This window comes from Scophthalmus maximus, chromosome 13 (assembly GCF_022379125.1).
Source record: "Scophthalmus maximus strain ysfricsl-2021 chromosome 13, ASM2237912v1, whole genome shotgun sequence".
NCBI lineage: Eukaryota > Metazoa > Chordata > Actinopteri > Pleuronectiformes > Scophthalmidae > Scophthalmus > Scophthalmus maximus.
The window spans coordinates 12,790,811-12,814,398 of NC_061527.1; the positions used below are offsets into that span (position 1 = coordinate 12,790,811).

Here is a 23,588-nt window from a genome sequence, read left to right on the forward strand (position 1 = left end):
CAAAGGAAGTAGAAAGGAGCGTTAAAAATCCAAGACCTAGAAGATCAGGAGAGTGGTACAAGTTTCATAATCAGTTATGTCCATCACTTACTTGTACATTCTTTCTACTGGAGCATTGGACCGTTGAAGCTCTCCTAAAGGAGTTCTGGAGATTGGACGGACAACACCTAAAACATGAGCACACAACACACATCATTAACAAGTGAAACAGTGTATTTATCACAATCAGGCTCTCTGGCACCATAAAGGTTGATCAGAGGCACATGACCACAGCCGTTTTTGTTGTTTTCATTTTTTGTCTTAATTTAATCTTGTTAATCCACATAAAAGGCTCCTGCGTCAATGGGCTATGTCTGAGAGCACAAAAATAGTCTGGAGGATTGAGAATTGTTGAGAAAATTTCAAAATCTCCTAAAGCCTCACGTTTCTGAACTGCATATTCCTCTAGGTGCTGACCAGAAAGGCTTATCACAAAGCAGAGAAACTGCAGTAGTCAGACATTGTGGTGTAAACTGCACGAGTGACCTGAGGAGGCAGCTATGACACAACACGTTTTCATTACTTGACAGTAAATTACCAAAACTGATGTACAGACTTAATGCTGCATAGCTAAATTAATTATTCACTGATTAAGGGGGAGTATTCCAGACGGAATGTTGTCAATAGGTTAAACATGCACACAAACTGGTAAAAATTTGTTTATATGATTATTTTACCCATAACGGTCTGAGAGCGGCGGATATGACTGAGGATATACCTGAAGTTTTGGCAGCCCAGGAACGGCCAGCCTCATTGAAAGCAGCAAGGCCTCTGATGGTGGCGCGCAGGATGCCCCAACGAAACATGGCAACCGGGTCCATGCCGATGAGCTGCCGCACATAAGCGCGGTCACTGCTCCGCAACAACGCCACAATGTCAGGACGCATGTGGTCCGTGTTCTTCTCCCGGAAATCCTGGTGAGGTCAAACATATCAAGAGCATTACAAAAGTCAAAAACAACATAAAAAAGTGACATCCCAAATCTTGTCTTTCTTGGATTCTCTGTCTCTCTCCCTGCTTACCTTGATTTGATATTTCACTTTTCCAGCAAAGTGGCGAATGACGAAGGCAGGTTCCATGACTGGTGTGGAGACAAAGTATTTGTTGCCCTGATGCTGCTGCTTGAATTTGGCTAGTAATGTTTCATCTGTGGCATGAGGAAAGCTGGAGCACGAGCACAGAGAGAAGGAAAGAAGGAAAACAAAATCCAGATAAATGGAGAGCTTCATCTGAAACAAAACAAACTCATGTCCTACCCAAATTCATATGAATGAATGAAGGGTGAATCATGTGTGTCTGTGTCTTACTTGCTCTCCTCGTCCAGCAGGTAAAGCAGACCAGTGGGTTTCTTGCTGATGAGATGGATACAGCCCACGTTGTCTGTGTAGTCAATGTTGTGCCAGGTGATTCCCTCTGCTTGGTACTCCTCCTGCGTGAGACAGGACAGAGCATTACTGTGAGCCAAAAAGATGGAGCAGTATACCGTTTTTCAAGTGCGGTTTGACTAAATATTATGATATTTAATTCAACTTTCATTCATATTCCTATTGTAACGCTGAACTCTGAGGGATAAGACAACTAGTGTGAGCTGACATCTAACTTTCTCTGTTTAGATGAGTCATCATTCCAGCAGTCACTAATGGAAACATAGTGGTTTGTTGTGTAATTACAGGGAATCATGTCTTCTGGTAGTATGTCGTTCAGAGAGTAATATTGAATTATTTCGGGATGGGGGACATAAACAACACTGCTCACCTGTTCCAGATTGAAGATGTGATGGTTGAAATAATACTGCAGCTGCTCGTTTGCATAGTTGATGCAGAACTGCTCAAAGCTGTTTGTCTCAAAGTCCTCAAAGCCAAAAATGTCCAGGACACCGATGGACAAGCACTGGAAAACAGAACCATGAACATTAACCGAACATATGTGTCATAAACTCAAAGAAAATAATATCTGTAGCGCTTTTGCAATATGCATATAGATGTATTTTGTAAGTCTGTGGGACACTCACTGGGACAGACTCCTCCATGTCTTTCTTGTTGAGCAGTGCGTGGTTGATGCGTAGGACGATCCAGTCAAACAAGGCGCTGTACAGAGATTTGGCCATGGAGTCTCTGGCTGTGATCGCCTGATGAGAAGAGGAGGGGATGATAAACACTGTCGTGAAAACTTCAATGAACATAACACAAGAGAAGCACAGGTGCAGTTTGACAGTGTGCTTTGGAAAAATAGTATATTACAAGACAAAAAAGTAGGCCAATGTGTATGAAGTTATGAAATTAAAGAGGTTAATAAAATGTTGAACATTACACCCTGACTGCAGGAAGACATCTACAGTAGGAGTGGTACACATTTAATGTGCAGTTGAACACATTCATTAACACGATATTATAGTAATGACAAATTGCAGAGACTGGTGCCCACCTCGGAGTGGCTGTAAGGGAGGATCAACTTGTCGTTGACTGTCACCGTTTTCCTCTTCGTCAGTGCCTCGACCAGCAGCTCCTCTTTAACCTGAGAGAGACAAATTAATGCTGACAGTCATGGACAACTGACAGACAGAGTGAAGTATAAAGTCATAAAGACACACACACACACACAAATATGTTACCTTTAGAAGGTCAGAGAGGGTAGTCAGGACCTCTGGTGGTCCCACATCCAACCCCTCTTCTCGGCCCGTTGACTTCCTCCTGTAGGTCACGTTGCCCAGATACAAGATGGCCGACAGGACAGAAAAGATCCTGCAACACAGTCATAAAAAACATTATTTTAAACTGAAAGCAACAGTCATATGACACAAGTGGCGACTATTCTATGCAATGCTGTTCAAACTGAATAGAGGCCTTATCTCTACACACGGTCTCAAATAAGCTTCTACATTAGTCCGTTAGATGCAGCTATTGTGTTGCCGAGGCTCTAAAAAGTCTCTTTGTAGTTTTCTATATTCTTGGTAATATGATTCAATGCTCCAATCAAAATAACTCAATAAGGGCAGAGTGGAAAAATTCCCTCACCACGTCTGAAAGAATGTAAGGCTCTTTCCTACATTACACACATTAAAACTGGAAATGTTTAGTGATTCACTTACTGTTTCTTGGTGGCGGGAAGGAAGCCAACCATCTCCATCGCCTGCTGCAGCCTTTCAAAGTCGTGACGCAGATCTTCCTCATCCTCAATCTTAAAGTTTTGCTACAAGGAAAGATGGAATAGTTAGTAGGAGTCCGTGTAAATGAGAAAATGAAAGCATGACAAATAAACAGGTGAACACCGGGGGTGAATGAAAGAAAAGGGTGAGGATAGAGAGGAATATAAACAAGTGAGAGAACAAAGACGGCTCGATTAACATGCAGTTCACATGTGCGCAGTGAGCAGGGAATGTAGACAGAAGCTTATTCAGAAGCCCGACACTCTTTATGAATACCAGGTCTACTAGCAGTGATTTTTTTAAATATATTTTTTTACAGTAATCATCAAATGTATAACCAAACTGTGAAATGAATGTAAACTGTTGGATGAAAGTAATGTAATGGATGTGATGTGATGGGGCAGCACAGCACAGTACCTGCTTGAGGTAGAAGTATTCTTCAGGCGGCAGCAACTTAAACTCCTTCCTCTCCTCCTCTGAGGCTCCCAACAACAGGTAGTAAAACACGTGGTAGTTCCTGGATAAATCAACAAGTCAAACGCTTCAGTGGATTAAACGATTCATCCCTCATCTTGTTTGTTTCATTATCTGGTGTCAGTGGATATGAGCTTAATGTTTTGGGGCCACAAATAAGGGGTAATTTTGGTGATAAACCCAGAGTTTACACATTGTACAAAAGCAAATAGAAGGAAGACAATGATTGGAGCTCAGTGATATTCATATCAGTTTTCCACTGATGTGATCGATGGGCAGGAAGACAGGCGACAGCCCATGACTGCAATGACTTTCCACTCCTATTACTAAGAATTTATGACATCACAGAGTAGATTCATTCCCTGACTCAACAGGCGAGAACCTATCAACAGCAACTTGTTATCAACAGTACACTGGTAGTAGCCTGGATGTTATGGAGGCAGGTTTTGTCAATGAAAGGATGACTATATTGTTCTAAACTATCTCTGGAAATCTGGACAGGTTTACTTGCCAACCACCATGAGTAATTGTGTGTATCTGTATCTGAGTGAATTTTAACAGGAAAAGATAAAACATTACTTCTGTGGTTAGGAAAAGCATTTCTGTTTCAGTTAAATCACTAACACCTTGTGGTTGTGGGTTGGCTGTATCCACGTTGAACGGGGGTGTTTTTGTTGTTTTCACCGATGTCACGGTTTAAACTACTGGTAATGAAAAGCCGTCTCTTCTTTTGACTCATTCATCAGTGATAATATCACACAGCAAATGAAAACAGACAGTGCAGAGTTTCCTCACTCTCCCAACAGATTGTCTATCTGTGATTCGAGTGCATGTCACTGGGAGAAACAATGGCTTGGGCGATGTGACTGAAGACTGAGTGTCGACATGATGAAAGAGGCAGACTCTCTCAGAAAAGAGTCATGAAGGGAGATCCCCCCCCCCCCGCTTTATCATCTGTTTGTGTTGCAACAGTTAATTATTTACTCAGACAAACTGGAATCACTGGACGTCTCATTAAAATGAAGCCAAACCACACTGTATTACAAACTAAGGGTACAAACTTTACTTTACGTTTGGTTATTTAGTTCACTATGGATGCACAGGTAATGCAAGAAGAATTACATTTTACAGATGTCTCAAGATGTCTTTACACTCGAGTAGAGAGTACTCGAGTGTAAAGAGTATAAATATTGTTGAGGGGGTGAAGCCCAATACAATACCAAAACCTTTTTTAGGAATTCGAAACAAAACTACCAGGATTTTCAAAGATTTAGTAACAAGTTCCAGTTAATACTTGTTATTGGTTAAATATTTGTAAAACGCATAAAGGTAAAGGGGGACCGATAGAACTGATTAATGAAAAACAGATAGAGATAGAGAAGATCTTTTTCCTTACAACAGCCACAATATGCAAGTACTTATATTTGGGTGTACAAGTGTTTAGCTCGATGAACATGTAAAGTCAAAGACTAAAGACTGAAAACTTCAGTTGAACTTCATATCCAACCATCAGAGGCTCCTGGGGGGAAACTCCCCATGTATGTACAGAGGGCCCCATGAAGGTCAGAGGGGGTAAGGGGTCAAGACCCTGCCTGTCTTCCTCACCTCTCGTTCTTCTCTCTGGAGACCAGACGAGACTTCTCCAGGAGATACTTCTCCACCACGGCTCTAAGGACACGAAAAAAGATGAAGAAGAAAAAAATAAGTAAGAATCACTTAACACTATGGTCACGCAGCTCTGTCTTAGTGTGTATGTGTATTTTGTGCATGCCTGTGTGTTTGTGTGTGTGTGTGTGTTTCCGGGTGATATACGAAAGTGGGTTTATAATAAAAAAGGAGGAGGAGCAGGAGGGGAAATGAGGGAAGATGATCAGAACAATCAGAGAGTTAACATGAACAAGTATTTAGATAGGGTAGCAACACACACACACACACACACACACACACACACACACACACACACACACACACACACACACACACACACACACACACACACACACACACACACACACACACACACACACACACACACACACACACACACACACACACACACACACACACACACACACACACACACACACTCTCTGAGGTATGCTTTCAGACCACTGCTGTCATGAGATCTGATGTTGCAGCGGTGGTGTTTACGTACTACACCAGGCCAAGGTCATAAAGTTGTCTAAATCCGATTTTATAAGTCAGAGTTGTTGTGGTTTTATAGCAAGGCAAATACAACCCTGACGCCAGTCTTCATGATACACTAAGAATAGACCTGCGCTGTGAGAAACATTGTGGTGTCCGTCTGCTAAAACGAATGCCTCAACTGCAGACATACTGCAATTCGACTGCACACTGGTTGTTTCTCTTTTTCTCAGAATAGTCTGCAATGCAACTTCTACGCAAAAAAAAATCAGTTATGAAGATCATAAAATAAATATGAAGTATTTACTTAGCAAGTCCAATATATTCGTTTAAAGATGTTTTTGAGGTGTGTGACAGGAGACAGTCTTGTGGTAAACCCTGAGTAACTTCCTGACCCTGTTGTAGACATAAGCTGTGTCAAAGGCTCTTGAAAGATCAATGAAAAGCCACAGAAATATCAGCCATGTGAACTTTTATTGCTTGATGTTGCCTCTTCTTGAAAAACTGGGGTAGAGGTTAACCAAACAAGGCATTTTAACTAGTGTCTGCTGTGAAAATCTTTGTATATGTGGCGGTCATTTTGCTCAATGAAAAGATTTTATATTTATATGATGATAAACAGTATACACGTGTCTGTGGATATTTTTCCAAGCAAAAAGACTGATGATTGATGAATGAGTTCAAAGGGTCACCACAGGGAACAATATGTGACTGTGATAGTAACCTAAACGCTGATCTGAGAACAGTAACACATGCATACAGTACATGTTAGCTGTCAGACATCAGTCGGTCACACATGATGTACTTTTCACATCTCCACTAAGGTGGGAGTTGCTTTTCATGATCCTGCTGCATTTTCAGATCCCAGTGAGGAAGGATAAGTCGCACAGAGACTAAGGCGCAGTGTGAGAGAGAGAGGGAGCGTAAAAACATCCCGTCTGTCAGTGAGTGGGTTCGCTCAGAGAGCAGAGCAGAGTGGAACAGCAGCCTTCCCTTTGTTGATCTCTTCTATTGACTGTCTGAATGGCTGCCACTGGAGATGGAGAGATAGACAGGCAGCCTTTGTAAAGTCTACAGAGCGGGGCTGTCATGGTCCTCTGAATACTTTACTGATGTAAAGCAGAAGGTTTTACTGGTATGTAAGCTGTTTGTAACTCAGTGAGGTGTTTTATTTTTTAGTTAATAATTCTTTTCTTTTTTTTAACCCCCAAGCCCAAAAAGTGGTTGATGCATACGAAGGGTTGATTTAAGCTAATTTAGCAAAAAACAGTGGTGCTGTAAATTGACTGGCTGCTGTCACTAATCAGTCATAAACTGAGGGCGCATGTGGAGACAAAAACGATTTGTAAGACAAATTACATCGTTTTTATTTCAAAAGAAACAACTCTTTTTGTCTTAAGTAACAACTATGCCTTAAACATGCTATTTTTAATTGTTTTTAAATTGTTTCTGCTATCTGAAAATCCCCCGAAGGTACTGAGTTTGGGAACCACTGGTCTAAGTGAGTTCATTATTAGGGTTTGACCTGAAAACTTGAAAGCTTTGGCCATTGCCGTGGTTATCAACGTCCAAATCAGTCCAAATAACAATAATCATTTTTATTGTTATCATTATTATCATATATGTATCACCACAAAAATTCAACATTAGGGATTATGTGTCAACAATAATTATTATTAGTTATTCTTAGACAAGATCCTTAAATTAGTTTTGTGGGTCACATGACACTGGGACAATGACACATGACAGCTTGACAGGCTAAAGTTACAAATTACACTAGCAAGATGTGGAAAAATAAAAAAATCAAGCATCTTTTAGTCAGGACAGCCATATTCTGCAGCACAGAAAAGCCCCAACCAGCTAAAATCAACTATCATGATTGGTTTACTAACCGTTCTCAGGGTAGGAAATTCAATAGAACATGATGAGACCTTGTGCCATCAGGGGATAATCAGGTTGGGGATACCCACTTACTGTGTAGCTTAGCAGCTGTCGCCACAGGCACTTACAGGTTTCAAATCAAATTGTATTTATAGCGTGACACTTGTGCATATGCACATGTAAAAAATTCCCTCCTGTCAGCCTTAAGTCCACATAGCATACTGAATGTTTTCTGTAGCCTGTCATCTTTCGACTCGTCTCAAATTTAAGCATACTTGAGCAACTGTTCCCCTCTTCTGATGAGGAAAAGGGGAAGTGACACAGCTGACCAGACTTTGATGCAGCTCCTAACCAAAGGTCGACTGCTGAGAAAAAGGAAGGATATGCTAGTGGCGGAGAGTTTCAGGAACCACATGACCGGCCATAAAAAGAGCAAAGAGGAAGAAATTATAGAGGGTGAAGACCCGGATGACAAGCAACAGGAACAGAAAACAACACAGAAATTCAGTTCATTAAATTAAAAGTAACATTATATGTTTCTGTATGTTGTTGTTGCATGCACACACACACAGTTAATTACTCACCCTCTGACCACTCCACTCTCCAGATAATTCACCTGGATGAATTTACCAAAGCGGCTGGAATTGTTGTTGTGTGCCGTCTTGGCATTCCCAAAGGCCTGGATGAGACAACAGAGAGAGAAACACCTGGTAAGTTTAAAGGGATAAAGTCAAAAACATACAGTGCATTATCAAATCATAACTTCTCCAGATTGTCACCACAGCTGTGCTTCTTCTTAATGTTTTTTTTGGGGGGGTTTTTTGCCAGGTCAGTGAGGAGACTGATTTAGATGGAGACACGACACATTGAGGAACACAGAATGAAAGCTGTTTACGAATGCAGAGCATCCTATCAGGCCTGTTTTTTGAGCCTTGTACACTGTTGACGTTTTGAAACCAAACTGTGAAATGTGCCGAGTTTCAAACCTTATATGGAGCTGCACCTTCAAGTCAGCAGCTCTATCAGCACGGTCACTGGAGTCAACAACAGCAACAAATCACCATGGAAACAAAGAAACTGGATAGTCCAGGGGTTAAATCTTGTTTTTAAACAGCAGCTGAGACCACAGGAGGGGGTGGGACAGTGTGTGTGTGTGTGTGTGTGTGTGTGTGTGTGTGTGTGTGTGTGTGTGTGTTGGGGGTTTCAGGAGGCGGCACGCATCTGCAACTCGTTGTCCCCTCTTGCCCTCCTCTCACTCTCTTCACATCCATCTTTATTTTCATTCTCTCCTTTTCCCCCCTTTAAGACCTTCTCCCCTTCACATTGTTGTTCGGTGTACGTGTCTGTCTGTGTGAGTGAGTGAGCGAGCGGGTAAAAAAAAAAAGAGAGCGACAGCATAGGTCAGCGATGATAAATGAGGTTGGGACCAGTCTGTATAGCAGTGTGAGTCCAGAAACAGAAACCGAGAGCATCAGAGTTTCTTTCCAGGCCCCAGGGTCATGGTCACCCAGCCAGGGGCACACAGAGCCCAGCCACGCACCAGGCCTCGCTGAGGGGCCCAGTTATACTGATACGGTAACAGAACGGCTCTTTTTTACCTCCTTCATGATGCACAAGCTCCCATGGTTACAGAAGGACAGATACACACAGAAACACTGAACAAAAGGCCACCACAGGGGAAGTTGATTCAGTGCATGTTAAATAGGAGCCGCATTGTGTCTTCCAAAGCAGTTGCAGGGTGAATTTGATACAGTGGTGTTGGGGATGATTAGAGTTAGGGGGACACACGCACGCACGCACGCACAGGGTCTGACTGATATATACCATTGGATGGTCTGTTGACCTATTTTCATTAGGTCTTTAGCTATTTTCTTATACTACTAAAACTTTTTCTTGTTTTTTTTTTACCCATTTGCACTAACCTGTATCTTTCGAGTGCACTAAAACCTTCAAACCAAAAAGTGATATTTGAGATAGTTTAGAGACTTTGGGGAAGTTTGAGGCAAGACTTGTTGCTTGTTGATGAAAGAGATACAAATTTTCTGTCAACTTGGACTTGCTCAGACAAGGCACCAACCCACCCTCTCATTTTCTGGGCTGGGCCTCCCCTATAGTTTGTTTCTGCATGTGTGTGTGGATATTCCACATATTATTCTATGTGTATGTTTAATTGTATGTTAAGCATGACAATGTATAAATTGTAAACTTTATATATGTATTTAATATGTGCTTAAAGTGTTCAGAGCCATCACTGTTCCATGTTTGAGGGTCAGTTAAGGGAGTTTTGGTGCTGATACTCCAAAGTGTCTCACTGCTCAATGCTGCCCACAGTGTCCATTGTGCCCACTACCAGTGTGATCAACCCCACTCGACAAATGGTGCAGCCAAGAGCACAACACCCTGGGAAATCTCTGCAAAGCCCAGGCCGCTATAGCATGGAGGGAATGCTAAACATGTCACAGCATCATTCATATTCAAACATGCCCATTGGCGAGTGATCTAATTGGCTGGAAGGCTCAGCAGGTATGAGGAAGTGGAGCGACAGCTTGCCAAACCATGTCCAGGGAGAAACGTGGCCTAATCTGTTACGAAATGCGGCAGCACTGAAGGAATTTATGAAAGAAAAAGAAGGAAGGGACAGTGAGAAGTACAGAAGGAGAGAGAGAGACAAATAGCAAGAAAGAAGGCAGGATGGTTAAGCATTTTGCAGTGTGAGCATGCGGTGGATATCCAGTGACCAGCTCATGACGTCAAATGCTGTTTTAACCGATTCTTCTCAGTGGTGAGCTGTCTCCTCTGGCAGCCTGCTCCTTTTTACATTTCAGGTTCAACAGACCTACAAGAATGAAGCCTCACATTCCCATCCATCCTCCACACACACACAAAATTTTTTTGCAAACCAAACAAGGGGAGTGTCCCTGTTTATGAGTTATTTGTCTCAACAAGCAGAGTTGAGAAAGTATGAATTATATACTTTAAAAAAAGCATAAATGTAAGGTCTAGAATAAACTTGCACAAGCACAAATGTACAAAGAAATATGTATATGGCAACTGGTGTGCATAGGATGACATGTTCATAGGAATAACAATTTAAATTTACTATTGATTCCTCAGAAAAAATAAATTCTGTCCTGTGAATTGTCACACTTGAATGCTGTGCAGTTCACACAACACGACTCGCTGTCTTGTGATCGAGAATCGTTGCGAGTTCATACATACACTAAGCGACTGGCTGGCGACAGGGGGTCCCACACTACACGATCTTTCACCAGGAGAAACCCCAGACTAAGCTGTTGTCCTGTGCTCTGATTGGCTGTAGATGTCACTGACGTGACTCACGAATTGCATCTTTGAAGAGTTCACACATAGCGATTGATGCCTGCCGGTCAAACCGATTTGATTCCAATCTGGGGCTTTTGTCGGAGAGTTCCAAAATTAGAAAGCGAGTTGAAAATCTGGCTAAAAGTCAAGTAGTGTGATCTCGGCACACAATGACACATTTTTTTTTCGGATAAAACCTACAGCTTGTGTTTGGGTACTCAGTCTTACGGCGATAACATGGAGGCATTGCTGCATCCATTAAAGTCGATCTGCTCAAAAGAGCTTCAGTTCAACTTTTCCACAGGCTCTGCCAAGGCCCTGACACCGACACCTCACTGCAGCTCACAAAAGGACTCGAAATGGTCCAACTGCCAAAAAAAAGGTTCCCACATTCACAGAGGAGGCGGGAGCACAAGATTCATCAAACCTCTGGGTGGACATGCTCATTCGTTCAGTGGCAGACACTTAAAAACACCCAAAACTAAATCATTCATGTTCCGTAAGCCTGACTTAAATTGATATGTTCTTTAATGACAGGATAAACTGGTGAACCACGCAGCAGTGTAATGAGCTATATAATCACCAGTAGCTGTGATGTTGAAGCAAAAACACCAATGGTACTTGGTGACAAAATAATCACTGTTTGTTGTTGTCCTGAATGTGAAACAAAAAATGCTTTGGTGGGATCACATGATGTTGGCAGCGATTGAATGCAACCACGTCTCTACACAGTTCCGCTTCTATGCTCGGCCATGCCTCAAGCCACCACTATATCCCACCAACTACACTTAAACCCCTTGAGCTTAACTCAACCGAACTGTTAACAAAGAATTGATTCTTTGAGATACAATAATGGCGTCAACAGTGCTATGACGGGCTGGTGCTGAGATTAAAAAATGTTGAATGTTCCAATGAATGCCGTTACACTGAACAATTTCATGATTTTAAAGCATGAAGGTCAGAAGGAAATATTTCTAAACTATTTTTGCCTTCAACAGAATGACACTGCAGTATCATTTTCAAGGGGGAATGACTTGGAGTTCACTGCAAGACTGTTGATGTGTTGAATGACACTTTCAAACAGCAGATTATTTAGATTTAGATATATTTTTATACAGCATATTACACTGAACATACTTGGGTTTCAGATTGGGACACTGGCAATGACAGCAAATGTTTGCTGCAGACCTAAACACTTTACACACTTACATATAGAGGACATTAAAAGAGGGCAAAGCTATCTTCCTGTGGAAACAAACTAACTTGTGTTGGATGACAGCATAGTGGAAATAAAGTGGTGGTAGCGTTGGCGGGGAGAAAATAAACTGTAATTGATTCAGTGTGCAACAGTTGATTGAAACAGATGACCAGCATGATCAGCAAAGGCAGAAAATCAGATCAGACACTTCCATGTGCTAACATTAGTACATTAGCTTCATCGCAGTTACAAGAAGTAGAACAAGACATGTTAGAAAAAAAACTCAAAATAGTTTGGATTAAAGTTTTCAGGCACCAGTTTTGCTCCTCTTGTGGTCTGGTGTTTTACCAGATTGGAGCCATTTCAAGCTGCTCCACCCATGTCTAGATGGGCACCACATCAAACTGCAGCTTGTGGTGTGGTCACGGTACCATTATTAGACCCCTGCAGCATGCTGCTACACGTAAGCTGTATTCCGCCTGTGAAGAACAGCATGTGCGACTCTTTAATATGATTCTGGAAGATATGATTACAGTCAGGACTCTGTGTGTGTGTGTGTGTGTGTGTGTGTGTGTGTGTGTGTGTGTGTGTGTGTGTGTGTGTGTGTGTGTGTGTGTGTGTGTGTGTGTGTGTGTGTGTGTGTGTGTGTTTGTGTTTGTGTGTGATGTGAATGACACGTGCACATGATGCAGCAACTTAAACCCAGTAATGCTAGCCCATTTCCCAGACGTGTACACCATACCACCCAGCCTGACCAAATATAGCTGTGGAATAAAGAAGTGCAACCCATAACTAAGAGATAAACAATGGATCGGCACACAGAATGACCAGCTACTCCACTGCACTTCCTGAACAACAGCAATACAATACTTGGGTCTATCCACACCCCTCAAGGCTCTGAGCTAGTGGCAGCGAGAACTTCTGCTGCTACTTCCCGTGTCGTAGCTCCTTCCTGTTAAAGAGGGTTCCGGATGATAGGAACTTCCTGTCTAAAGCTGTGAGACAGAGTGGTATGGGGCAGACAGGGAACTTGGCAAAAGGTTTTACATGAGTGTGCAACAACTAGCTAACTTTTTAAAATCCTGGGACCAATGATCATTTTAATTAATGTAATAGATTGATGGCTTATCTTAACTATAATACTAATGAACCCTTTTAATGTACAGTCCTAGATTTAAGCAAGCATACGACCTGCTGCTATTTTTGCCTGTGACAGCACATGACTCTCTCCTCACAAATTAGATCAAATAACATCAGAGAGAGAGAAAAAATGGTAATGACTTACATCATAACTGACATCAAATGTCTATGAGCAATAATCTAAGGTGTAGTCAGAAATGTATGGCCAAAACAGCTTCCTTCTCTGTTAGAAGTGGGTCAAACTACGAGCCATTCACAAACAAGACATGCACCTTGGAGTCAAGCCACTCGGGTCTTCTGAAGATTGCTGTTATTCGTTCCAAAGACTACAGGAGCTTTTTCCGAGGTTTTCAGGCATGTGAGGCTGTTGTTTATTCTCTATTCTTTGGTCCACCAATTTCAAAGTTGTCCCTTTTCCAAATTAGATTTTTAAGAGTAGGCATGCATCTAGTATATTTCAAACCAACAGTTGAAAAATACATCAAGGAAGTTTAACAGTTTTCTTATAAGTACATTGGAACAGGAAAAACTTGATCCCAATTTCCCTACTATTGACATATAACTCCAATATGTTTCCCTCCATGTGTCAACTCTCTCTCTCAAGCAGAGTAGGGCCTTGCTGAAGTACAGAATAAATAGGCTCCACAGCCTAGTAAAAGAAAACAAGAGACACCAAAAGAACCACGTAATAAGAGGATGAACCAGTTGGACCAGTTCACAAGGGAAATACTCATTTAGGGCCAGTGAGCTGTTTTGCAGGTAGAGGCCCAATTTATTGAAATTACAGCAATGCACTCAAGGAGGGCAGAGGCTTTCCCAGATGGTTTCAGGTTAAATCTGCCAGCAACCCAGCCCACATTCAGAGTCCGGCACCACAAACGATGATCTCATCTCCTCAAAATGTCATCCGGGCCTGGAGACCTCCCCTATAGCTTGAGGATACAAGCATGCACACACACTTTGCATTTTCCACCACTGTAACCTGATCAGCTTCTAAAACAAGAGAAAAATAAAACCCCTTTACAAAAGTAAAATTACTGAAATTTAGTTAACCTGTAAAAATAGAATTCTAGACTCAATATATAATGTCTGTACTGGAGGTTTTCAGGAAGGAACCAGCAGAGGTAGACTGTTTGAGTGGAGAGAAACTGCAGGGACCATAATTTGAGAAGAGTTATTGCTTCCTCTGTAAAGCAACTTTTGTTTCATGTCAGCCATCTTATGAGCGTGCTGCAAAAGCTGGGGCTTGTTGTCAAATGTGAAAAGTCTTTTTCACACAAACTAACAAGGAAGGTTTCTTAGCACATAGTAGTGTGGAAACAGCAACAGCTTTTGCTCATGTTCAAATTTTTCTGAGTAAAATGGATGATATAATGCTCAAAGGAGAATTGCACAGCTGTTCAATAGCCAGGATGATTGACAGATGGGCCAGACATGGAATCGTGTTTCCACTTCCTCCAGCGACAAGGCCACCAAAGTCTCCCTGTTTGCCCCTGCAATCACAGCTCTGGACTGGGCTGACACACACTGAATTCTGGAGTGAAAGACAGAGTGGCAGTGTGGCTGCCAAAGGGACCAGAACTCTGCTGATGGAGAGGAAAATCTCTCTATCACCTCCCCCTTCTTCCCTGCATCAGCCATCCGGAACCAAAGACTCTGACAGACTGACACCCATCAAGGGACCAATGCTTTCAGATGGTGCTTATTCACATGCAGGGGCAGCAGTTCAGTGATTGAGAGCTCCAGTAGTCTGGAGTCAGACACCATGGACGTCTTGGTAAGGACGTGATACACCATGGCTGTATTCTTTTCATTCATACTCAAACGCCAACTGCTGATCTCCAATCAAACTTCTGTTTAATGTCTTTTCTGTTCGATAGTATTAAGTGTTCCAGTGAACCTTTGCAGAACAGGCGATTTTCACTTTTCAGCAGCATTTTGTACTTTGAACAAACCACATTCCACATACAGCTTTTCTAGCTAAAATGTCTATTTTTAGCCGCATTACTGTGAAATAAAACAGACGAATATGTGGAGGAGATTTACTTCCAGATCAGCCTGTGAGTAATTAGTTCTCCTCTCCAAGGAAGGCTTTTAAACTGAAACTAAGTACATGGATTTCAGCTTTTTGTCTGTATTCAGCCTGGGGTCACCGGTTTCATGCCACACACGACACCACCGACATTCAAAACATTATGCTCAATTTGGCGGCGCCACGATTGTAGGACAGTCTAATAGTCCAGAGTTGAAGATATGCATTACAAAAGTACATTGTGAAATAACACTCACAATGGACAGTTCCTTTAAGAGAGTGGGGGGTTGTTGAATGCTGAAAATGACTTCACAATAATAACCCTGCTTGAGGTCTGACCAGAGGTAAATTCTTCCATATGTGAAAGTGGAGGAGACCATGTTTCTCATCACAGGGCCAAAAAAATAAACAAAACATATTCAACTCTGTTCTTTCCTACGCTGCTCAGTGATGCTGAGTAATAACTTACCTTTCATGATGCAATCAATTCTTGTTAAACTAGAATTCCTGTCAGTAGAGCTCTTCCCAGCCAAGCCAAACAGTCCTACATGCCTGTCTAGCTCTTAAGATAGAAAAATAAAAGGAAAAGTGTAGAAGACTAATAGTCTGCACCAAACTGTACAAACGCATAGATCACTGCACCATCAATATGTCTGATTACATTAAGATTCATACATTATTTCCTGAGAAAATTATGAAATGTTAAGGATAAGTGATTTAAAAAAACAACAATCTCGTCCCCTTTGACACCATCCACACCAAAACTTTCAATGGGTTCTTCCCATTATTACATATATTATAGGTGACTCAAAAAAGTCCAATTCTAGTAAAATGTCAGACAAATGATTACGGTTTAATTATCTTTTTTTGTCAAGTTCACTGGTTCTAGCTTGTGAAATGTGAAGAGTTGATATCCAAGAGATAAAAACATTTTGACTTTTAGACTGCTGGTAACGTAAAATATGTAATTTGAACACATCTCCTTCAGCGGTGGGAAATTATAACTGGTATTTTCACCATTTTTGTTTTGACATTTTATAGAGAAAACAATCCTTTTTATTTGAGAAAACAATAGGCAGATTGATTGGCATTGAAAATAATCTGTAGTTGCAGCCCGACAATAATTGATTTGTCTCATAAACAATCTGACAATATGTATTTTTGATGTTAATCCCAGAGTGAGAAAATATGTTTATTCTGGTGGTGTCACTGCCATTTCCTGTTCACCATTGACACAGTTGCTCACTGTCGACAGTGTGTATGACTCAGATCAACAGACTGTAGGTCTCTGCCTGTCCACATCAACCAGCTGGATTTATACGCATGATATCATGGAAAAATTACTCGGTGACTTTTCATAATTTACTGATAGATATTTCCCCACAAGCTACCGTCTCTGCAACTTACACAGAGTTCACTGTTTCAGCTCGGCTGTAGCTTTGGTTTGTTCTGTACTGTGCAGAGAACAAGTCAGTACAAGCATCGCTATTTTCTCAGAGAGGAGAAAGCAGGAAGAGAAGCACAGTCACCTGACCAAAACGGCAAACAAGAAACACCAGCGAAACAACAGCCTCCAAATTAAATTCAAGTTGTTCATATTCTAATGGTCTAACACAGAACCCAGAATGTGGTGTTGCACAATCATTTAGCCAAAGACGCAAAGATTTGCACTTTGATTGGAAATATGTATTCATAAACACCAGTTTGCTCAAAAGTACATGGAGACCGAGAACAAACAAGTAGCCCTGTCTTTTGTAGATTCCCACTGCTTTTTCAAAGAGGCCACAGTAAATGGTGCAACTTCCCATCTTCTATTTCATTTCTTCTTTCTGTTTCTGGCTAAAGTGTAGTCTATGTTCAAGTCTATTGAACTGTACACAGAATACCTTATGCCCCATTAGCTCAGCCCATGTATGAAAGAGCACTTGAGTCACAGCCTGAAAATACTTTTGCGTGTGGTTCTGCATGCCATGGCAACAGACTGAGTCACTTGGTGAAGAGCTGTCATTGTAAGATAAGCCTTAATCAAAAAGTGATACATTTCACACCCGACTGAAGGAATTGAAGAAAAGACATTAAGCATAAGTAGCTGTAACATAAATAGCTATAATATATGATATGAGATGATTTCCATGTGATCAATGACCTCAGAGGTCTCGGGAGCTACTCGATTCATCACGATATCCTTCATTCTTTGTTTTGTTTTACCCTGATACAAGACAGACACCAGCTTTTATACTTTAGCCCATCTCTCATCTCAATCTTACCTCCAAGACAGGCCCAGCCCCCAGAATGGTCCTCTCCACCCCGCTGGCGTAACCCTTCTGGCTGAGCGCAGTCAGACAGTGGATCAGGAAGTTGGTACTCTGGGTCTTGCCTGAGCCACTTTCTCCAGAGATGACAATGCACTGGTTGACCCTCTTCCTCAGCATGGCATAGTAGGCCACGTCTGCGATAGCAAAAATATGAGGCTCCAGTTTGCCCAGCTGGTGGTTCTCATACGTCTTGACGTACTTGGGGTTGTAGATGGGCAGAAACTTGAAGGGGTTGATGGCGATCAGGATACTGCCTGCATAGGTGTAGATCTTTTTCTTGTTAAAGCGTGTGCGCAGGTTATTTAATATTCTGTCCTCATTGAGGACGGGGAGGTTGCAGAGGTCTGCAAAGTCATCCTGTGGAGGTGGAAGGAAGCCCCGGGCGGCAAGCCGCTGTGCCTGCTGCTCCTTGGACACAGGTGGGAGGTGGACATAATGTATAGAACCATCATGGTTCCTCTCCTTGATCAGAGAAAGAAAATACAAGTTTAGCGTTTATTGCTGACAGCTGCCTAGGTTGACACCTTGTTTCAAATTGCTTGTCGTTTTTTTCACTAAAAAGGGCTACAAAGACAAAGAAAAGCAAGTGTAAAAGTCAGGCAGTGGGATTTTTTTTTGTGGTACACATCCACTGTCTGAGAGCAAAGTGAAGTTTGTTCTGTCAACTCTACCTGTAGTAAGAAGTAGAAGCCAAGGCTCTGAGTGTGTTGCTCCTGGGCTTTCCGAGGCCACAGCAGAAACCTCTGTACTGGCAGGTCTCCGGCCTCCAGCACCCACTCTTCCCCGCCACATTCCTTCACCTCTGCTAACACGTATAGACGACCAGGGTCCAGCCCCAGTGCCGTGGCGGCATCTGAGATCACAGAGGCGGCTGTCGCATCCTTCTGCACTCTGATGAATAGATAAAAGTATTTACAAAGTCTGATCAATGCTTACTATCAATGGCTCAGTAAAAATGTAAGAAATATACATACAAATGTTTTAAATGAACAATCCATCTCAGTAACGTCGTGGAGCACTCACCGGAGGTTGCAGCAGGTGGAGGGCTGGGCAACAAGCCGTGGGTAGATCTGGAGCAGGTATAAGCGGCCATCATTATCGTTGGGGTTAACTGGCGCACTTCCCCCTCCTTCTCCACCTGCGATCGTTGCCATAGTGGCAGCGCCATCTCTGACACTCATCCTGAGCCAGGGGGAGTGGCCTCAGCATGCCGCACCCACTGTTTCCCTCTCACCACGCAGCACCTGTAAATGACAGGTTGAAAGAGCCATGACAGTTAGTTTCAGTTTTATTACCCACACACTGACAACTATTATCAGTCAGTTACCACTTCAGTTTATATAGTTAAAAAATTACAGATGCCAGAGAGGAGACCTACTGACACGTCACCTATTTATCTATTCTACTAAAGACCCAGTGCTGGTCTATTGCCAGTAGAAACCCAGTGCGAGCTTACATAGTGACGCGTTTCCAGTAAAATGCATTACAGCTTTCTAAGAGTCTAAACAATGTGTCATAACAGCTCTGAGGGGCCATTTTAAAATGCTAACAAAATAGCTGACTTTTAAACAAAGTTGCAAACAAAATGGGAAGCTCATCCTTGGAAGCTGACCCATTGATTTTAGGTTCTGCACATAATACAGATGTGCCTCTTATTACACTAGAAAAAGAGGCCTTTCCAAATACATGTAACAGTGTTATAGGACACAGGTCTGATAAATAAGCAACAGGTCATCTGTGAGGTCAATTTCCTATCGAGGTATGTACTAAGCCTCCTTCCTTGTAACTAGTGGTTTATCATAAAGAGATGTTAAAACTGAGCAATGTAATCCAACAAAAACCGAGTCTGAATATCAGACATTTACACTAATGAAATATTTCAGAACTATCAGAGGAGTAATCGAGTGAGAAGCCACAGACCTTGAGGTGACAAATCACATTAACAGCACCTGATGTTGTGCAAAGACAAGTGTGAATATTAAAAAATGTAAGCTTTGGGGATCTAATCTCCTGTTCCACTGGTTGATTAGTTCGATCGATTAGTTGAGATCAACATTTACATTAGCTCCAAACTCATTGACACAGAGTCAATGAAGTTGCTGGTGTGGCTGCATTTTGTTTATGATCAAAAAGTCGTAACTCTGCAAACAGCACTTTAACCCTAACCCTGGAAATTCAACGTGAATGCGGAGTATTCTGGACAGTTTTGTGCAACTGTATTCAACCCGACATAGCAAAAATGGCGACTTATACAGAGGTCGGGTCCACCTCATGTAACTCTATTTAACAGATTCAAAGTTGACGAAAAAACATTGGTTCTTTGTTGCAGGTGATTATACATGTATCAACACATAGTTATGGACAATATATATTTAATTTCTGTGAAATTGGTTCTTCTACATATTACACACTGTAGCTTTAAGTTAATACATACAAGATTTAATAAATGAATGTAGCAGCCAAACACTATTTTCTATGTAAAGATGTAAGGGATAAATGGCATCCTAATCACAGAATGAAGTCACACTTCTTCTTTGTGAGTTGAGATCCTAACTTTTGTTCATTTTGGTAACCGGTCCGGCTCTTTCAGAGCACACACACTGTAAAACACATCACAATTTTTATACAGTATATGGGCTACAAACAGCACCGCACAGCTATGGTAACATTGCTAGCCACGTGAACTAGCTGCTGGCCAATATGCAGGGCAGTTGGACAGTGCTCAGAGTGAGCTCAGCGACAAAATACATTTTAAAAACACTAAATTACCAACCAAAGCATCTCACACAGAAGCTCTGACACTGACAGGCGCACCAAACCACAGATGAGACCCGACATATCCATTTAACCAGTCTGCTCGGAAGCTAGCTTTACATAGGGTTACATTATTCAGTTGTCTTTCTGGTTGTGTGTTTAGGGGCCACTTTCACTAGGCCTGGCAACACCCATAGACTACATAGACAACACCTAGCAGAAAACACAAAGGGAGGAGGAAGGTATTGCTGAGGAGTATTTGTCTAGGTCCGAGATGCTGGTGCTAGTGCGACACGTAGTTTCAGTGAATATCATATAAACTTAAAGTTTGCAACCCCCTGGTACACTGCTGATTTTGTTTTAATGGTTATGATGAAGGAGCTGTCCATGCATGTGGCTGACAAATCAAACAGAACAATAAAACAATATGATTATTCTCCTTCTTGTTATAATCACTCAACATACACGAGACAGGGCCTAAATTGTCTGTCTGCAGTCAGTCTTGCCTCACCCATAAATATCTCAACATTTTAATCTTTCGTTGTACACACAGGGAATGCCGACATTCTAAAACAGCTCTTTTCTCAGCTGATGCCGAAACAGAGGGACAAAAGCCGAGAAGTTATAGAAAGGTAGCACCACATCATCTGACATATAGAATAAAACATTTTTTGACGATAAAAACAAACTTTGCTTAAGACTGATATTTGACTGAAAGAAAGCCAATGGTTAAATAGAATCCATGCAGCTCATTTCTAGTTTGTGGTTTTCCTCACACCTAAAAATAGTCATCAGACTAGGTAAGAGACATTAAAACACACTTTTCAAAATAAAAAACTAACAGTTTTATTCCAATTACTTTAGGGAATAAGAGCCTCGGTAGAGACTCAGACGTGCATCAGTGGTGGCAATGACTTGCATTTAATAACACTGCAGCACACTGTTATCACATCACATGAACACAACAACCTTTACCACTGAAACTAACGGCGCACTTGCAGATGCACAGAAATTGAACCCTTCCGCTCAATGATAGCAACCTACACAAAAACAGAGAGCTCTTAGGGTAAACCACAATGGTGTAATGGCACCTACAGCGATGTCTGACGTAGAACTCTTCACAACAACAACAACCCATCTCTCGATCCCGGGTAACTTAATTTCCCCTCCTGGCAAAGGCCCAACACAAAAGGTCTTACAACATCAAAGCAGACCATTAACTGAGAACACAGGAGAGATTTGTTCAGTCCTCACTACGGATATCACCGATTTCCTCACTGTGGTGACGCTGCCATGTAGGATGTATCAACCTCTTTTATGAGGATAACTTCAGGATAAATCACAAGACTGCAATCTGTGCCATAAACCTTAGTGGAGTCAACACGGTTGGGTACCAATTCTTTGAGAATTCCTTTTTTGTAACTACAACATTGTTTAAAAGGAAGAGATGGGAAATAATGTGCTATGAATTTGCTGCCAGTTCTCAGGTTGTCAGTCAAACCAATCTCTCTACATCCATTTTCGGCTCACAGTGTATTAATCTGTAAAATCAGCTGAGTTGTGTGAAAACTTCCAGCCCTCCACATGTTGCTGTTATGTTATGGGTGTAAGGGATAAACAGTTATCGCCAGCATGAACAAGGAGTAATTATACAAGCTTTAATCAAATAGTATAGTTTCAGTCAGAACTTTTACATGCTCTTCAGTTTAAGTTAAAGGTTTCACAGCGTATTGAAGTTCTACTGATGTCATGTTTGTGCTGTAAATTGTCTCATGTTCTTATCCCAAAGAAAACAAAACTTTAAAAACTAAGATGTAGGGTATAACTAAATAGCTTTGTGCAACCTGCACAAGGAGCAAAGAGAACAGTTGGTTCCAGACAGTGCAGCAGCTTTCTACACCACAGTCCACTGTGCAGTAGTTAGTGTCAGTACAAAACCACGTAGGGTAAATACTACTCTGTAATTTACACTCAAATAATTGTACAACCCTACTTCTTCATATAACTGCAAGTTCATCCCCGGAATTACTGACTTTGTCAGATGCTGTGGTTATTTTGCCAGACTGATGACAGCCTAACATCATCACTGTTAAACAGAAAGCCTGGCCTACACCCATAGACTGTATATAAAAATCAATATGGTCACCAGGTCCAGAAAAAAAGAAGCCAATGCGGAACCTGTATTCTCTGGAATGACCAACAGAGGGCAACTCCACCGGTTGCAAAATTAAGTCAATGTCTGTTGAAGTCTATAAGAAAATGACTCTACTACTCACTTGATTTATAATGTCAGTAAACATTTTCCTGAGGAGTTTATGGTCTCAATCCCTAGTTTCAAGTTTCCTTCAATACAGCATGATGTTCCTTTTGTAAATCATGGTCTAATTTAGAGTCATACAGACATTAAAGCCCAGTATGCATTGGAGCGTGGATACAGCATGATTGACAGTTAGTACAGTCCAATAGGTGCATGGTTGCAGTTGTAGGTGGCCGCGCTCTCAGTCAGACCCACCCCCCACTCCTACCTCTGGTCCAAAAAAAACAAGATGGTGCTGGTCATAGTGCTAAACTTGAGGTTGCAAAACGGCAGTTTGCAAACCAATGGGTGACGTCACCGTGTGTTTACACTTGCTTACACCTCGCATTGATTCAAAGTCAACTCTTTGGAGTAGTGCGGAGGTATTTCTGAACTGATTCAGTCAAACATCCAACAGGACAACAACACAAAGGAATGTGATCTGGGTCAATGCTGTGTGTAATAAAAAATGGTGCAGAAAGGTGATCCACGGTTGTGTGTAAGTCACACAGACAGCAGCTGGGTTAAGTTTGGTCTAATGATGGATCGTGTAGCGTGGCTGTGCATCAGCAATGCATGCTGTGTAAACTGTAAGCCCTCCGTGGGGAAACGGGAACCTGGTTTAAATCACTGTGTGGCAGGCGGACTGCATTGCTTTGGTAACCTGATCCAAGGTCGGGTCCCGCAAGCTTACAGTATATCACTTTTATCATTCAAGCAGAGACAGTTTATTTTCTCAAACTGAAAAATCTGAAATGTTATACTCTGAGATATGCCCAAAATAAGCAGGCCGAGAAAAAGGGGGGTGTTTCAGACATTTGCATGCATTATGAAACCAAGTTCTCCAT

The 23,588-nt window shown here is 41.8% G+C and overlaps 1 protein-coding gene across 4 annotated transcripts in view; it reads right to left on the reverse strand.

The window, feature by feature from the left end:
• LOC118317738 (unconventional myosin-IXa) overlaps window positions 1-23,588 on the reverse strand; it is a 54,051-nt gene that overhangs the window by 14,432 nt on the left and 16,031 nt on the right. For all 4 annotated transcript variants that reach the window (XM_035646673.2, XM_035646672.2, XM_035646678.2 and 1 more), the window contains exons 2-16: window positions 18,714-18,934; window positions 18,362-18,581; window positions 17,643-18,152; window positions 8,269-8,363; window positions 5,264-5,326; window positions 3,602-3,701; window positions 3,128-3,228; window positions 2,651-2,780; window positions 2,464-2,553; window positions 2,051-2,167; window positions 1,795-1,929; window positions 1,347-1,468; window positions 1,062-1,203; window positions 758-953; window positions 92-167 (exon numbers count right to left, since the gene is read on the reverse strand). In XM_035646673.2, coding sequence (XP_035502566.2) covers window positions 92-167; window positions 758-953; window positions 1,062-1,203; window positions 1,347-1,468; window positions 1,795-1,929; window positions 2,051-2,167; window positions 2,464-2,553; window positions 2,651-2,780; window positions 3,128-3,228; window positions 3,602-3,701; window positions 5,264-5,326; window positions 8,269-8,363; window positions 17,643-18,152; window positions 18,362-18,581; window positions 18,714-18,871 — 2,255 coding nt within the window. In that variant the 5' untranslated portion in view covers window positions 18,872-18,934. The remainder of the gene's footprint in view (window positions 1-91; window positions 168-757; window positions 954-1,061; window positions 1,204-1,346; window positions 1,469-1,794; window positions 1,930-2,050; window positions 2,168-2,463; window positions 2,554-2,650; window positions 2,781-3,127; window positions 3,229-3,601; window positions 3,702-5,263; window positions 5,327-8,268; window positions 8,364-17,642; window positions 18,153-18,361; window positions 18,582-18,713; window positions 18,935-23,588) is intronic.